General features: G+C 44.0%; 1 protein-coding gene across 8 annotated transcripts in view; it reads left to right on the top strand.

Moving 5' to 3' along the window:
• pisd (phosphatidylserine decarboxylase) overlaps positions 1-16690 on the top strand; it is a 39851-nt gene extending 23161 nt beyond the window's left edge. For 5 of the 8 annotated variants that reach the window (XM_070443559.1, XM_023987521.2, XM_023987515.2 and 2 more), the window contains 6 exons: positions 2440-2605; positions 6656-6892; positions 10130-10277; positions 10566-10715; positions 12766-12926; positions 14274-16690. In XM_070443559.1, the coding sequence (XP_070299660.1) occupies positions 2440-2605; positions 6656-6892; positions 10130-10277; positions 10566-10715; positions 12766-12926; positions 14274-14498 (1087 nt within the window). In that variant the 3' untranslated portion in view covers positions 14499-16690. The remainder of the gene's footprint in view (positions 1-2439; positions 2606-6655; positions 6893-10129; positions 10278-10565; positions 10716-12765; positions 12927-14273) is intronic. The other 3 variants (XM_023987514.2, XM_023987516.1, XM_023987517.2) reach the window with 1 other exon arrangement.
• The last annotated feature ends 1730 nt before the right edge of the window (positions 16691-18420 follow it).

Raw genomic sequence — 18420 nt, 5'->3', positions numbered from 1 at the left:
TTGTACCTATTTAGTATTCATCTCTATAAAGAGTTACATTCATATCCATAATTATACATTTCTGTGTAATACAGATCAGGGAGCCATGATGCAATTCTGTTACCGGGTGTAAATCCACTTCACTTACTGTAGTTCATTAAATTCAATTTGTCATGTCATAGCTGACACCCCATTCTTAATTTTAGAGTTATTCTCTTTTTGTAAAATGTTGTTTAAATTGTTATAAGTAGTCCTTGTGCATAGAGTTGTATGGTTTTGTAAAACAAAAAAATCTATGGTATTTGTTTGGCATACATTTTTTAAAGTGAGAAATCTGAGTCTCAGCGCAATTCCGTTATCGTGGAATTGCCCTAAATCTATATTAGCGCCATTAGCTGGAATCTAATTATAGGCTGTGTACCCGGCCAGGCTCTATAGTAAACCTTGCTTTCCTGTTTTTAGAGCTTAGAGAGGATGAGTGGCCCAGTCTAACACTCTGCAGTCCAAACTAGGCCAGCCAGCCAGCCAGCGGTAACTATGAGGAGAGCAGTCGCTATCTCCAGTTAACTAGGCACCATACAGCAGTGTGCCTCAGTGGAAGTAATCCCGTACCCAGCTACCGTGGAGCCAAAGTAATCAGAGATGGGATTTTTCCCTGATGAATCAGGAATTTCATTCCAGATTTCCAGAATGGGGCGATTTTAAATCGCTGTGGATCATTCAGATGTGTTTAATGATATCCTTTTCCTTCATGACTGCCGTGCTGTGGTCCTCAAACCCTTGAGAAATTACACAGTAAAATGTGGTGGTGTGCGGCTGTCTGTGCGGACCCACTGAACCTCACAGCTCCACACGCTGCTCCGGATCTATAGGCCATCCTCAGATACATGTGTATTCAGATAGTGGAACAATATGGGCAGTGTTGTGTCTGAACGGCTGTGCTGCCAGTGGCGAGTGATCGTCTGACAGCAGTTTCACAAAGGGGGCATCAACACCAGTCTGTGAAGCACCATTCAATTGATCTGATTCAACGCAGAGGCCAAACAGGTCTATAATAACACAGGGATTAATATAGACGCCGCGGGAGATAACTTACTGTTCGCCAGTCACTACACCATTTTTTCTCTGTCATGTCAGTGTGTGTTATATCGGTGTCTCTGGATTGTGTGCGTGCGTGAGATGGTTGGGGGTCAACTGTTTCCAGCCCTTCTCCCTTGTTGTCATTAGGGTTGTTGGCCTACAGGTCCTCTCTAGCTGGCAGCATCTGTGTGTATGCCAGTGATTGTGGCAGTAAGGTGCTGCTGACTGACGGCTGTCCGTTAGGGTGTCAGTGGCTAAACCATGCATGGCATGGCCTCACGCTTTGCCGTTATCCTGATTAGAGTGGACAGGTCTTCTTTAAGCCTATAGATAGCCCCACAGAGGCTATACAGCTAGCCTGTGTTATGCCACTGCTTCTCTCAAATCTGGACTCTCACTCGCTCACTGTCTTTTCACAAGTCTGGATTTTTGCAGAGCTAAGGCTGCAGCACCTCCTGTCACTTGGCTGAGAACTAGCTATACCCCCCCCCCATATCGCATCTAAAAGCCTTTGGTGTTGTACATTTGTGTGTGTTGGATGTCCCTTGTTGAGAACATTGGCCTCCCCCTTAGAGTCCAGTCCACCGCTGCATCACTGCTGCCCTAGTTGTTCCTATTGTACAGGGTCAGGACAACACAAGCACCACTGAAGCCTATTTTAATAGACCTATGCAGTGCGGCCAGGCATAGTCATGGACAGATTATGGATTTGACTGTTGGGTGGATATGCTGTTTTTCTATGCGTTTTTAGCTGTGTGTTTACCACCCACACTTCGAGAGCACAGTTTGTCATTTAAAATCCCTCTCCGCCTAAGGCTAAGCGAATAAAGTGATGCATTTTTTTTTAACATGTCATATTGAGAGATCTGGATGGATGGGAGTCGGAAATTTTAAGGAGAGACAGTTGATTTGACTAAAAGCAGCCTGAAGAGTAGAGTGGGTTCTGTATGAAATATGAATTTTCAGGAAACGAACCACGTGGGTGTTTTAGATGAGTTACTGTGGAAGACTATCATCTAGGTGGTTGAGGCCATTCTGGGGGAGGTTCTGCAGTCAGAACGTGTGACGGCTCAGTAGCCCATTTCCCGATAGGAATGTGCTGTGTTTGAACAGTATAACGTAAGAGGGCATCATCTGTCAACTATTTCTGTTTGTGCTTTGTTGTCGTGTCATTTAGTTCCCGTTATACGTGTATTTACCCACGTCTTTGCGTGGACGTTCTGTCATTTTTCACGTGCTTTGTGGGTGTGCGCGTGGGTGAGAGACTCTGTGCTTGTCTGTGAATGTGAGTCTGTCCTGCCTGTGTTTGTGAGTCGGAGACTCTGTTTGTGTGTACACTGCCATACCTGTGCCAACCCAGGGCTTTGTATGGTTGCGCAGGTTGCAGTTCCCTCAGTTGGCCTTGCGGCGTCGTCTTGGCCAGTTGAGCTGCATGTCCCGGCCCGTCTTGCGGCTGCGCTCATGGCCGCTCAGCTTCCTCTACTACTTCCTGACCTTCGGCGCACTCAAGCCCCTGGCCAAGGTTGGCTGGAGACCAACAAGCAGGGTGAGTACTTCCCTACTAACGAGCTACTACAGCGTTTTTCTCGTGTGTGTGTGTGTGTGTGTGTGTGTGACATTCATTCATTCTCTCTCACACAATCTCAGTATCCAGAGGTACCAAGTCCTATAATACTAGTTGAGTTAGGATACCAGTTCCTCCAGTACAAAGTAAATCGCAGCTGGAACACTTGAAAAAGCACTTTAAATCCACTTGAATAACCCCTATGTTCATTACAGTTCCTACCAAACATAGTTTGTTTCCCCTGCTTCACTAGGTTTTCTTGGCTAGAAGTGCTCTGTTAGAGAGCCACTGATGTGAGGMGCSCCCCCCCCCCCCCCCCCGTCACAGATGGCCAGACCCATATGGACCTGCAGAGCTCTGATCTCGGCCCAGGCTCTATCGTAAKGCCTATCAAAGGCCCTTTGTGTGATCCACACAATAACGGGAGGAATGCTTTGTTTTCTTCTCCTGCTGTGATTGCTCACACTGTCGCGGCAAAGGGGCGAGTGAGTGGCCTAAGTTTCAATGGATGCTGTTTCCCCCTTACCAATAAGCATTTAATGTTATTAATGAAATGTTGATCTATTCCGCCTCCCCTTGGCCTATTAATCAAAGTGGATACTTAATCATGGAGATAGAACTTGTCTGCCACCCATATCCTCAGCTGATCTATTTCCTGCAGTTTGGACAAGATCTGTGATCATCTCTGGAGCTACAGGACCTTACTGCCTATGAGTTATGTGGGCGGGTCCAGACTCAGCATGCAGCACCGGTTTGGCTTAAATTCAGGAGGGTGCGCAAAGTTCCAGAGAATTTGCATTGAAATGTTGTAGAACAGACATGCTTCTCTCTATTGTGCACATTGAATCGGTTTGTCAGTTTGATCTATACATTAAATCGGCAATGTWAAGCTCCAAAATAAGCTCCAGTATTTCTCCACTGTTTTTCTGTTTTACAGTCTGAACTCTGATCAGCTTTAAGGTTTTTAATCCTGGGGTCAAAAGGCTTTTTGAGACCCTCCTTACCTACCTGTTAAACTCCTATTCTATTGCAGGTGTATTTTAAATCTGATTTCTACATGTATTACCCTGACCTCGCATCTGAGGCCATGTAAAGAAATGGCTATTCCAATGCATTTTTTTATTGTGCCGGTGGTCCGTTCGTAGCCGCGTTGGATTTGAGATGGAATATCATTAAGGGCTTCAGCTGTTCGGCGGGGATAAGGGGTGGGGAAGATCCCCAGGCAGCCGATCCCTAAAGTGCACAGTTAACAAATTAGAATTCAATAATAATTTATTTATAAAGCCCTTTTTACATCAGCCGATGTCACAAAGCGCTGTACAGAAACCCTGCCTAAAACCCCAAACAGTAAGCAATGCAGATGTAGAAGCACGGTGGTTAGGAAAAACTCCCTAGAAAGGCCAGAACCTAGGAAGAAACCTAGAGGAACCAGGCTCTGTGGGGTGGCCAGTCCTCTTCTGCCTGTGCCGGGGGTGGAGATTATAACAGAACATGGCCAAGATGTTCAAACCTTCATAGATGACCAGCAGGATCAGATAATAATAGTAATCAGTGGTTGTAGAGTGTGCAACAGGTCAGCACCTCAGGTGTAAATGTCAGTTGGCTTTTCATAGCCGATCATTCAGATTTAGACAGCAGGTGCGGTAGAGAGAGAGTCCAAAACCGCAGGTACAGGACAAGGTAGCACATCCAGTGAGCAGGTCAGGGTTCCATAGCCGCAGGCAGAACAGTTGAAACTGGAGCAGCAGTATGACCAGGTGGACTGGGGACAGCAAGGAGTCATCAGGCCAGGTAGTCCTAAGGCGTGGTCCTAGGGCTCAGGTCCTCTGAAAGGGAGTGAGAGTGAGGAGAGAGTGAGGAGAGAGTGAGAGGGCGCATACTTAAATTCACAGGATAAGTCATGAGAAATACTCCAGATATAACAGACTGACCCTAGCCCCCCGACACACAAACTATTGCAGTATAAATAGGCTGAGACAGGAGGGGTCGGGAGACACTGTGTCCCTGTCCGACGATACCCCTGGACAGGGCCAAACAGGCAGGATATAACCCCACCCACTTTGCCAAGGCACAGCCCCCACACCACCAGAGGGATATCTTCAACCACCAACCTAATACCCTGAGACGAGGCTGAGTATAGCCAGCGAAGACCTCCCCCGCGGCACGAACCRGAGGGGGGCGCAAACCCGGACAGGAAGATCACGTCAGTGACTCAACCCACTCAAGTGACGCACCCCTCCTAGGGACGGCATGGAAGGGCACCAGTAAGCCAGTGACTCAGCCCCCGTAATAGGGTTAGAGGCAGAGAATCACAGTGGAGAGAGGGGAACCGGTCAGGCAGAGACAGCAAGGGCGGTTCGTTGCTCCAGTGCCTTTCGGTTCACCTTCAAACCCCTGGGCCAGACTACACTCAATCATAGGCCCTACTGAAGAGATGAGTCTTCAATAAAGACTTAAAGGTTGAGACCGAGTCTGCGTCTCTCACATGGGTAGGCAGACCATTCCATAAAAATGGAGCTCTATAGGAGAAAGCCCTGCCTCCAACTGTTTGCTTAGAAATTCTAGGGACAGTAAGGAGGCCTGCGTCTTATGACTGTAGCGTACATGAAGGTATGTACGGCAGGACCAAATCGGAAAGATGGGTAGGAGCAAGCCCATGTAATGCTTTGTAGGTTAGCAGTAAAACCTTAATCAACCCTAGCCTTAACAGGAAGCCAGTGTGGAGAAACTAGCACTGCAGTAATATGATCACATTTTTGGGGTTCTTGTCAAGATTCTAGCAGCTGTGTTTAGCACTAACTGAAGTTTATTTAGTGCTTTAACCGGGTAGCCGGAAAGTAGAGCATTGCAGTAGTCTAATCTAGAAGTGACAAAAGCATAGATGCAGAAAATTTATCATTTTTTGACCGAACGTTTCAGATTTTTGCTATGAAAATGGAAAAAAGCTGTCCTTAAAGTATTCTTGATATGTTCTTCAAAAGATAGATAAGGGTCCAGAGTAACGTCGAGGTCCTTCAGTTTTATTTGAGATGACTGTACAACCATCAAGATTAATTGTCAGATCCAACAAAAGATCTCTTTGTTTCTTGGGACCTAGAACTAGCATCTGTTTTTGTCAGAGTTTAAAAGTAAAAAATCTGCTAGGTCCTGGCAGTGTTGTGCAGATTCAGGACAACTGAGCTTTGGAGAAATACGCAGATTTAAATAGTCCGTAATTTGCTTTCTAATGAGCATGATCTTTTCGTCAAAGAAGTTCATGAATTTATCACTGCTGAAGTGAAAGCCATCCTCTCTTGGGGAATGCTACTTTTTAGTTAGCTTTGCGACAGTATCAAAAATACATTTTGGATTGTTCTTATTCTCCTCAATMAAGTTGGAAAAATAGGATGATCGAGCAGCAGTGAGGGCTCTTCGATACTGCACATTACGGTCTTTCCAAGCTAGTCAGAAGACTTCCAGTTTGGTCTAGCTCCATTTCCGTTTCAATTTTCTGGAAGGGGTCTGTAAGGCCGTGACAAGATGGCTTCCATGCGACTTAAACTTTGTTTAATTTGCAAATGTACATGATCTGTGCGAGTTCTGATGGTTCACATTTGGCTTCTACAATGCACCTGTAAATGAAGACCGTACTTCAGGAGTGCAAAAGTTCAATCTATTCAGGTGCGTTAAAACACTGTCAACTCTCGCTTGCTACCTATCCTGCACATGGCCTTGATGCAGTTGACTTTTAATGCTCTTTTCAGAGTTGCGATTGCGCCTTGCCTTAAGCTTAGTGATCTAGTCAACTTTATAGCCTCGTCTGCCATGGTTCTAGCTTCTCCTGTTACAGTTCACCCAGTAGAGAGGTAGTAGCCCTGTCTCAGCTGTGTGTGTAGTCTTGCCAACTCCTATGGTTGTTTGGTGTAACAATGAGCATAGGAGTTGGCCAGACAGCACAAACCGATCTGGGATAAGCCAGGATGCAGCCAATGTGAGAACATGCAGTTTAACTATGTGTAGACTAACCCAATCATCTCTCCCTCCCTGGCGCAGGTTGCTCTGTACAAGACCATCCCAACACGGCTGCTGTCTCGGGCCTGGGGTCGCCTGAACCAGGTGGAACTACCGACCTGGCTGAGAAAGCCAGTCTACAGTCTGTATATCTGGACGTTTGGCGTCAACATGCAGGAGGCGGCTGTGGAAGACCTAATTCAATACAGGAACCTGGGAGAGTTCTTTAGACGGAAACTCAAACCGGCTGTCCGGCCCGTGTGCAACTCGCACTGCGTGGTGAGTGTGTGTGTATGCGTGCACGTGTGTATTGTGCCTACAAAGTATTCATACCTCTTGACTTATTCCACATTTTGTGTTACAGCCTGAATTCAAAATGGATTAAATTTAAAAAAAAATCTCACATCTACACACAATACCCCATAATGACAATGTGAAAACATGTTAGCAAATATATTGAACATTTAATGCAGAGATGTCTATTTTACATAAGTATTCAACCCCTGAGTCAATACTTTGTAGAAGKACCTTTGGCAGCGACTACAGCTGCAAGTCTTTCTGGGCAAGTCTCTAAGAGCTTTACCACACCTAGGTTGTGCAACATTTGCACGTGTATTAATTTCAGAATTCTTCAATCTATGTCGCCGTTGTTGATCATTGCTAGACAACCATTTTCAGGTCTTGCCATTTGACTTAAATCTACTTGGAAATCAAAACTGTAACTCAGCCACTCAGGAACGTTCACGGTCTTCTTGGTAAGCAACCCCAGTGTAGGTTTCGGACCCACCTATGTGAAGCTGGCCACAATAAGGAGTAGACACAATAGTGGAATTTGCGGTTCACCTTCAAAATATGTCTCTAATTGAAAGTGATACAAATAGTGGAATCGTGCCATAATGTAATAGATCATGCTAAACGATGTTCGAATGTTATATAAATTCAACAAGAGACTTTGTTAATTTGACAAATCATGTGTTAGACTTGAGAATTGCATTGGGGGCGTACTTATTTCACGGTACAGCCTATGGATTGTGGATCAATGGCACGGGGTATCAGTGTGTTCTGTGACATCCACAGAACATTAGCATCGTAGCTCTTATTGTGTGACTCTGAAACCACTGTGAAATAAGCAACATTTATTATACCAGTCAACCTATTTGGATTGAACACTATTCCAGAGGAAAAACAAGTCTGATAACTCTGGGGGGGGGGGCACTTGGGTACTGAGTAGACTGATACCCCATTTCATTGCTCCACATTCCAACACTCCAACGTTTAACATTATCTAGTCTAAATATGGCATGATTTCACTAATTGTAACCATTTGCATCACTTTCAAAGAAGGACTCTTTTGCGGTTTGTTTGAAGGCGAACTGAATTCCACTATTGTGGCTAATCATTATTGTGGCTAGCTTCACAACACATGACCCGGACCGCAGGCCAGATGAAGCTAGCTAGCTGTTTATAACGTTAGCTTGGGGTTCGTTATCTAGCTTTATTTCCTTGAACTGAAGTTTGATTTCAATTAGAGAACAAGTGGCTACCTAGCTAATACTTACATGGATTTCTAAGTCATTGCTAAGAATATTGACAATGAATGCAGTTTCTACTCGTCATTGTTTTCAGGCTGGTTGCATTGGTGCTAGCTAGGTACCAAGCTAAAGCTAGCTACCCCAGAAGTTGCTAGTAACATATATATTTTTTTAAATAATGTTTTTCCTTCTTGTTTGAGCTTGATCTTATTTCAAATGCTCCCATTCGGTTGAACAAATAATGCCTTATTAGCAACGGAGTATGGTAAACACATCGTGGAGACTTGGACAGGCCTTTTTTGGAAAATGGACACATCAGCAGAAGTCAATCACAAAGTCTTAAGGTTAAATATTAATAGCCACTTTGATAGTAAGGCATGGCTACACACACAAACAACAACGATGAAAATATAAAATTGTCATACTTTAGAGGAAAGGTGCCGTATTCACACCCCTTGACTTTCTCCCCAAAAATGGTATTACAGCCTGAATTTCAAATGATTTTGATTTTGTGTTACTGGCCTACACACAATACCCCATAATGTGAAAGTGGAATTATGTTTTTAGAAATGTTAACAAATTAATAAAAAATGAAAAGCTGAAAAGTCTTGAGTCAGTAAGTATTCAACTCATTTGTTAAGGAAAAGCCTAAGTTCAGGAGTAAAAAAAATTGCTTAAGTCACAAGTTGCATGGACTCTATGTGCAATAAGTGTATAATTTATGATAACCGATATGTGGGGTACAGAGATGAGAGAATCTGTAAGGTCCCTCAGTTGAGCAGTACATTTCAAACAGTGTTTTACAGGGAGGTTTTCCAATGACTCGCAAAGGAGGACACATTTGTAGATGGGTAAAAAAACAAAAGAGACATTGAATATCCCTTTGAGCATGGTGAAGTTATTCATTACACTTTGGATGGTGTATCAATACAACCAGTCACTATAAAGATACAGGCGTCCTTCCTAACTCGGTTGCCGGAGAGGAAGGAAACTGTTTAGGGATTTCACCATGAGGCCAATGGCGACTTTAAAAGAGTTAGAGTTTAATGGCTGTGATAGAAAACTGATGGCTCAACAAGATTGTGGTTACTCCACAATACTAACCTAAATGACCGAATGTAAACATGCATCCTTTTTGCAATAAGGTAAAACTGCAAACAATGTGGCAAAGAAATTAACTTCATGTCCTGAATACAAAGCTTTATGTTTAGGGCAAATCCAACACATCACTGAGTACCACTTCATATTTTCAAGTATGGTGGTGGCTGCATCATGTTATAGGTATGCTTGTCATCGGCAAGGACTAGGTAGTTTTTTATTTTATAAAAAGAAACGGAAAAGAGCTAAGCTCAGCCACAATCCTAGAGGGAAACCTGGTTGTCTGTTTTCCAACAGACATTGGTAGACCCATTCACCTTTCAGCAGGATTATAACCTAAAACACAAGGCCAAATATACAGCTGACTAGCTTATCAAGATGACGTTCAAGATGTTCCTGAGTGGCCTAGTTACAGTTTTGACTTAAATCGGCTTGAGAATCTATGCCAAGACTTAAATGGCTGTCTAGCAATGATCAACAACCAACTTGACAGAGCTTGAAGAATTTAAAATGTGCAAATATTGTACAATCCATTTGTGCAATGTTTTTAGAGACTTACCCAGAAAGACGCACAGCTTCAATTAATCGCTGCCAAAGGTGATTCTAACATGTATTGACTCCAGGGTGTGAATACTTATGTAAATGAGATCTCTGTATTTCATTTTCAATACATTTCTCAAAACATGTTTTCACTTTGTCATTATGGGGTGTGTGTGTAGATGAGTGAGAAACGATATTGAATCCATGTTGAATTCAGGCTGTTACTCAACAAAATGTGAAATAAGTCGAGGGGTAGGAATACTTTCTGAAGGCACTGTATATTCTAGACATAGAGGAGTAGATCCCTGGCTCAAGCCGTAAATGTCGGAGTCTTTTTCTTCTTCAGATCAGCCCAGCAGACGGGAAGATCCTGCACTTTGGGCGGGTGCGGAACTGTGAGGTGGAGCAAGTCAAAGGAGTCACCTACTCTCTGGAGACCTTCCTAGGACCCCACACCTGGGCCGAGGCCATCAACTGTACCATCAAGCCATCAAGTGAGTACCTCTTCCCTCCCCCCAGTCTAATGGGATCTAATACCTAATCCTAATTCAAGCCTTAATCCCCTTGAGACTTGTTGATCTCAAAGGGTTGGGCGGGTAAATACAGTATAACTGATGTTGTAGACCTAATAAGCCCACCTTGCCCCCAATCATTTTTATACATCTTATCAGAATTAGACGCATCTAATCCTGTTTTGTTTAGAGGCTAGGGATTTAGGATTGGTTTGTATGACGCACCTTACCACCCTGCCTGCTGACCATAATTATGTGCGTGTTTCCCAGATGAAGAGGACCCCAGCTCATTCCAGGACCTGCTGGTGACTAAAGAGGGGAATGAGCTGTTCCACTGTGTGGTGTACCTGGCTCCAGGAGACTACCACTGCTTCCACTCCCCCACAGACTGGAGGGTGGCCCACAGAAGACACTTCCCTGGTCAGTGTGCTATTAGGACTGTCCTGCTCATACATTCAACATTGAAATTCCCCTATATTAACACCAGAATTACTCCGCTATGCTAGGACAATCCCAGGACATTCAGGACACACACATCATAATCAGGGGCGTCATGCACCCCAAAACATATGGAGGCACAAAGTATGTGAGGATGGCTGGGGCTGGTAAATTGGAGAATTATTTTTCCAAAACCTGAAACGGCTTCCTGCAATCTAGAGCAGTAATCATTATGCTTCATTCTATGTAAAAAAAAAAAATATGTATGTATGTATATATGTAGGTTTTTCTGCATATCTAAGCATACCTCTTGAGCTGTCTGTATCCTCCTGACTGGTGGTTATTTTTTTTAACCCTTCTCCTACAATTTCCGTGGCCACGCAGAAATTGAATTAACATAATAATAAAAAAACATCAATATCCYTCTGTTTAAAACCTCTTAAGGATCCGCCCCTTTTTAAATGTTTGCCTAAAATAACATACCCAAATCTAACTGCCTGTGGCTCYGGACCTGAAGCAAGGATATGCATATTCTGATACCATTTGAAAAGAAACACTGAAGTTTGTGGAAATGTGAAATGAATGTTGGAGAATATAACACATTAGATCTAGATTTTAGTATTTTTTTGTACCATCTTTGAAATGCAGGAGAGGCCATATTGTATTATTCCAGCCAAGGCGCAATTAGACTTTGGCCACTAAATGACAGCTTTGTATGTGCAAAGTTGTAGACTGATCCAATGAACCATTGCATATCAGTTAAAAATGTTGTATCAAGACTGCCCAAATGTGCCTAATTGGTTTATTCATACATTTTCAAGTTCATAATTGTGCACTCTCCTCAAACAATAGCATGGTATTCTTTCACTGTAATAGTTAGATTAACAAGAATTTAAGCGTTCTGCCCATATCAGATATGTCTATGTCCTGGTGTAATTTTTTGTATCTTACAACTTCGTGCATTAACCTACATTAGCTCAACCGTACCGCGGGGGGAACACTGATCCTGTAGATGTTTTAAGATTTATTTATTTTTTGCATGTGCTGCGTCTCAATCCAACACATCCGCCAATATCGCCCTTCTGCAGATGCGAGCTAGAGTGGTGTTTGTCAGATCATGAGACGTCCTGAAAATCGGTCTTCTCGAAAAACTTCTGTAGCATGCAAATGGTTTTCCCTCTGGGGAAAGATGCGACTCTCATGAACGCAATGGTGTTCTCCATTTTGCTCTACGACCCTCACAAGCATCACGGGACTCGTCTGAATTCGGTACAGCCTCTTCTGCCAACTTCTGTCTGTACCGTCAGAGTTTGGACTACACGTTAATATGACCCCTCTTACAAACACGTCAGACTTTTTGTTCTAGGATGCCTCGCAAGACCAGGCAATGTTTTTCCACTCAGTTGTCCAGTGTTTGTGATTTGCGTGCCCACTGGAGCCGCTTCTTCTTGTTTTTAGCTGATAGGAGTGGAACCCAGTGTGGTCGTCTACTGCAATAACCCATCCGTGACCAGGACAGACAAGTCGTGCGTTCCGAGATGCCATTCTGCAAACCACTGTTGTACTGCGCTGTTATTTGCCCCTTTGTGGCCCATTTGTTAGCTGGCACGATTCTTGGCCTTCTCCTTCGACCTCTCAACGAGCCGTTGTCACCCGCTGACAGGATGTTTTGTTTGTCCCACCATTCTCTGTAAACCCTAAACACTGTTGTGCGTGAAAAGCCCAGGAGGCTGGCTGATTCCGAGATACTGGAACCGGTGCTCCTGACACCAACAACCATACCGCTCTGAGTCGCTTAGGTCACTATTTTGCCCGTTTTTTTTTATAGCGTTCAATCGAACAGTAACTGAATGCCTCTGCCTGACTGCCTGCTTTATATAGCAAGTCACAACCACGTAACTCTGGTCTGTAGGCGTGAACCATTTTCGTACCTAATAAACTGGTGTATAGTGCTGCTTGCCGTGTTTGTATTATGTGTTGTATCTGTGTCGGTATACCTGTGTATTTACTTTCTGCTCCCTGTCTCTCCCAGGCTCTCTGATGTCAGTGAACCCTGGCGTGGCTCGCTGGATCAAAGAACTGTTCTGCCATAACGAGAGGGTGGTGCTGAGTGGAGAGTGGACGCACGGCTTCTTCTCCCTCACCGCTGTAGGGGCCACCAACGTGGGCTCCATACGCATCTACTTTGACAAGGTTGGAGCTAAAAACACACTTAGGTTGGATGTTTCACTAGTCTGAACCTGTTCCGGTTCTGTCATAGTATATAACCACTCACTCGTCCATTTTGCGCCGGCTGGTGCGTAGTGCAGAATCAATGTCTCGCCACGGCATAGTATTTAGGGACCTTGGCATTGTCCATACATGGAGGAAGTTCTGAAAGGGAGCATCAAAGTTAGTGGTCCCACTATTGTTTATTAAACATGTATTTACACTGCAATTCTATACTGTTGACAAGCTGTGCAGTTATAGTGTATGTACACATTTTCAAACTGGCGTTCGATGTGTTACTGATGGCGATCTCTTTCTCTGATATTGTGAGGACAGACAAGGGTCACCTGCTTAACCTATTAGGACATAACAGTACATGCAGTACAAAGTCAGTGTGACATAAAGCTGAGAGTGGGCCAGCCTGACTCAGTGTTTCTGACCCCTTGTCTCTCTGAGCCATGTTACACTTCTTATCACTCCATTAAGCTCCCTCTGCTTCCTGTCTCACTTACCTGTACGTCAGGCCATTTCCCTAAGCTGCCGACACGCACACACACACACTGGTAGGCCTATTTAATCTCCACACTCACTGTGTTCAAACTGACTGATGTCCCGTAGACTCCCATTGATTAGAGCAGAGGCTTAGGATGACGTGGACGTTTTAAAAGCCCACCCTCTCTCACTTTCCTGCTGTAGGTCAATAGGATCTCTGCTTCGGGGGCAGACATGCTAATGCGTTTGGTCGTCTGGATCAACGCTCGCCACTGGGCTGCCTCCCTGGGTCAGTCACCAGAGAGCAGACCAATAAGGAGACGTTCTGCTCGCTGGCGCAGCCTGCTGTCCCGTTTCATCGGAAGTAGATYGATACAGGAGTTTCTCCTTACCATGTGACATTGTGACCTGACCAGGAAATACTCTGTTTTTGTGTCCTAGTCATAGGATTCCGGATTCAGTTGTCATGAGATTAGGCCCTACAGTTTTCCTTGTCAATTCGTCAGGTGGGAAGGGAGGATAAAGTAGAGGAGGTGAGTGGGAGGAGAGGCGAAAAAGATGATGGTGAGATGAGTTGAGGGGGCCAGCGATACAAGCTGTTTCCACCTGGGAATAGTCAACACAACAGGAGGATATGACCTCATTCAGCTGCGCTGCTTGTTGTCTAATGGGAATTAGTCCAATTCAACTATTCTCCAATTCCCCATTTTCTTTTTCTTTTTTTTAACACATCACATGGATGGACACTGAATTTATGGGGGGGGGGGTTATAAAGCTATGCTCTATAACCAATATATGATTAATATATATTTACTAAACTGGCCACACTTTCCCCCCCAGGAGCTTCGGACCAACAGCCCGCGCTACAGCAAAGGCTCGTACAACGACTTCAGCTACTTGTCTAACAACAACCAGGAGGGTGTGAGCATGAGGAAAGGGGAGCACCTGGGAGAGTTCAACCTGGGCTCCACCATCGTCCTGCTCTTCGAGGCTCCGCACGACTTCACCTTCAACCTGAAGGCCGGCCAGAAAATCCGCTACGGAGAACCCCTGGGGACTATGTGAGCCAAGATGGCTGACCAGAGAGACGCTTTCTGGGGGAAACAGACTAAACTATAAGAAACTGATGGACACGCTAACGTGCGTGTACAGATCCAAGGGGACTTGCGTGCGCACACACAAACACACACACACACACACACACACACATACACACACTCATTCATACACTGACATTCAGTAAATGTACTGTACATTGAAATTGAGCGATGTACACCTACCATACGATGCACTGACTGACTCACAGCAAAAACTCACAAGCCACCACTGTTGCTTTATTAACAAGGGGGTCTCCCTGTTCCATTGACTAGTTTCAATTAACTATTTACTTATTTTGACAATTGATTACGACCAGCAAAAGCAAGATAGTTTACATCTATTAGTTACTTTTTTGTTCCATAAGAATAACATAGCTTAAATTTTATTAGCATCTTTTATTTTATTTTGATACATTTTACCCATATTGCCTTTTGTCAGGGGTCTCCTCGTCAATGGGGAGTTCCTCTGAGGTTTCAGACACAAGCAGCACGAGCCTGATTTAAAGATCTGCTTAGTGCCGTGTAGCCCAACTCCTTTGTCCGTAGGCCATACATCACAAACAGATCTGGGACTAGGCTAGCGAGCTGCGAGACGCATCCACACACACAGGTAACCCCCCCTGTCACACTAAGCCACTATCATGTGGACAGGCTTCCCTATATAGTATACACACCTACAGCAAACACACCGCGAAGAAGGAATGTACTAGAGACTATATACAGAGTTACCCTCTTCCTTTTCTTTCCCTCCCTCCTTCTCTTTCCCTCCCTCCTTCACTCTGATACTGAACGCCTTCCTCCTCTCCTTCTGTCTCATACACTCTCCGTCCGCACTGCTGGCTCTCCCTCTTCTGCCATCCCCAGAGAAGGTGCTTGTGTTGGGGTGATTATGTGGACTCTTCCCCCTTCCTGTCATGGAGGTGAAGACTGGCACGATTCCGCCCAGTCAAATGTGTCTGGGTCGTATTCATTAGGCACCTGCAGGAAGAAAACTGTCTGAAACCAGCCAGGAGTAGCTGGACTTGGTCCAATAGGAACCTCTTATTTTCAGTGTGTGATGAAAAAAATAAAATGTTTTGCTATGGGTGTGCCCTAATGAAAACTTCCCTGTTGTATTAAGCCCATAGTGTACGATCTCTGCCATGCATTATTCATCATCATTAGAGGTAGCTAGCAGCGCTGCCTGCTGCCAATTCTCCTGTAACCCTAACCGTAAATGACTGCTAAAAGGGGTATGTCACATTTTAGAGTAGACATTAACATGTGATGATGACTTCAGCGATTTCTGTGAAGATGATTTACGATGACGTGTGTTAATCTAACCCAATTCATCAATGGACTAAATCCTGATGTATTCCTRTGAATGGAGCCATTAATTGTATGCTGATATACAGCCATCTGACCATCATTACAAAAACAAACCCGTGCCGAAGTGCAGCACTTGTGGTAGGATCATGGGAGAGAATGTGCAAGCTGGTACTGGTAACTATTACGTTTTGTTTTCTGCTGTTCAGTTGAATTGGAATAAGTTGTTAAACTGGAAGTTATCTGCCAGTGATAATATTCAAATAAGTTGGGCTAAACCTTTTTAAGACTGTAAAACTTATGCTGATATCGATACTAACGATTGTGACAACCTTCAGATACCCAGGGCTGAGCTATTTAAAGCTATTTTTTTCTGTGTTTCTGTTTTAGATTTTCTAGTAGTGCCAAAAATACTAAGTGGTTTTTTGGGGTTGTTTTTCGATGTATTCACACAAAAAAATGCTTTGAACAAATGTAGACTTCCTGGCGCTTTTTGGGTTTCTGCTGCTGAACTATTGCTCTGTTTTGAGGGGGTAGCGACCTCTTCTGACTCTGACCCTTCGGTAAAGGAATTCTGATCGCCAGCATACGACGAGCGGTGGTCACAGACGTGATGGACCGGGGAGATGCCGGTGACACCAAACCCCTTGGCTACGTCGTCGTCCCACAAATAGTGTCGCAAACAGAAACCAAACGCCATGGCCTGGCCACTGCCTGCTGCACACTAGTTTTTATATGTACATTGTAATATACTTGAATCATGTGACTCATTCAACACTGCATAGACTTTAATCTCCCCCTTTTTTTTAGAAGCAGGAAAACATGTCTAATAAATTTTGGCGTATTCTTTAAAAAATATATTTTTGTGTATGTGTGTGACAAGAAAATATGTACTTCACACATTATAGGATTGGGGTTGATCTCTGGAGCTAACCCCTGCTCAATTTTAATGTTAGAGGAGTGATTTGATTGGAGCACAAGGAAAAATGTCCCAACGGTCATATTGGTTATTGGTAGCAATGGTCTGCTATGTAAGTTAGCTTGAGGTAGAAGTTACCCTGAACCACAGATTTAGGATCAAATTCTCCTATCCTAATTTMGATTTTTGTGAGATTCTTCCAACATTCACTCAATGCACTCTGGGTTTTTACAAAGTGCAAGATAAGCCATTCCATCAGATTGCGTTATTGGACAGCTTGATATACCTACTTACAGTTTGGAAGCTAATTGATTGCATTTACCWAATATTAGACACATAAATTGTAATAAGATACTGTTAACATGTAAATATTATTGGTAACAGAATAAATAGCAGAATAACTGCAGATTAAGTGATGTAATTAAAAGTTGTACACCCAATGTAGGCTACTTCCCCGTTAAGGGTACAAAATCAATTCTAGCTCTATGATGTGATTCTTTCCCAATGTTTTCTTCTCACACMATTCAAACCCCACAATTTAATAAACCGCCTAGGAAGCTCTTAGCCTATAGATCACATATTGCAAACAAATWATCAGAATTAAAAACCCTTTGTAATTTCTGTGCATCAATCGCTAATCAATATCCCAAAACGGCTCACGTTTTTTCTGCGACCCTGCATATCTTCTCTCTTGTGGCACCAATGTGAGGGTTTATGTCAGGGGAAACGGTGTTGCAGTAGTCTAGTGTGTGGTGCTGGAATAATGACGAGAACATGGGGAGCTTTGTTCACATTGCGCTAAAAAGAACCCAGACTTCAGAATTCAAGCAAGCTGAACTCCGATCACCTCAAGATGGTCTCAGTTCGATTCCTTTCGGGTGCTCTTTTGAGGGGTCGGAGTTCCTTTTGGAGTGGTCACACTGCACAAAAAAACTGCACTGAGTTCACAAACGTGTTAAAAGTAACCAAGTGTAAAAACACCTGGTTCAAGTGTGGATCCCCCTTCCTTCAAATTAGTGGATTCTGCTATTTTCAGCCACACATAATGGAGCACACAGCCATGCAATTTCCATAGACAAACATTGGCAGTAGAATGGCCTTAATACCTCAGTGACTTTCAACATTGCACCGTCATAGGTTGCCACCATTCCAACAAGTCTGTTCGTCAAATTTCTGCCCTGCTAGAGCTACCCCGGTCAACTGCAAGTGCCATTATTGTGAAGTGGAAACATCTAGAAGCAGCAACTGCTCAGCTGTGAAATGGTAGTCTACACGAGCTCACAGAACGGGAACGCAAAGTGCTGTAGCACGTAAAGAAACTGTTTGTCGGGATCTTCATGAAATGGGTTTCCATTGCTGAGCATAAGCCTAAGATCACCAAGCGTCGGCTGGAGTGGTGTATAGCTCGCCACCTCTGGAGCAGTGGAAACGCGTTCTCTGGAGTGATCAATCACGCTTCTCCATCTGGCAGTCTGGGTTTGGCGGATTCCAGGATAACGCTACCTGCCCAAATTCATAGTGCCCACTGTAAAGTTTGGTGGAGGAGGAATAATGGTCTGGGGCAGGTTTTTCATGGTTCMGGCTAGGCCCCTTACTTCCAGTGAAGGGAAATCTTAATGCTACTGCATACAATTACATTCTAGACGATTCTGTGCTTCCAACTTTG

Source organism: Salvelinus sp. IW2-2015, linkage group LG5, assembly GCF_002910315.2.
Source record: "Salvelinus sp. IW2-2015 linkage group LG5, ASM291031v2, whole genome shotgun sequence".
NCBI lineage: Eukaryota > Metazoa > Chordata > Actinopteri > Salmoniformes > Salmonidae > Salvelinus > Salvelinus sp. IW2-2015.
Note: the sequence above shows the minus strand (reverse complement) of the source record. Positions and strands in the feature narration are given on the sequence as shown.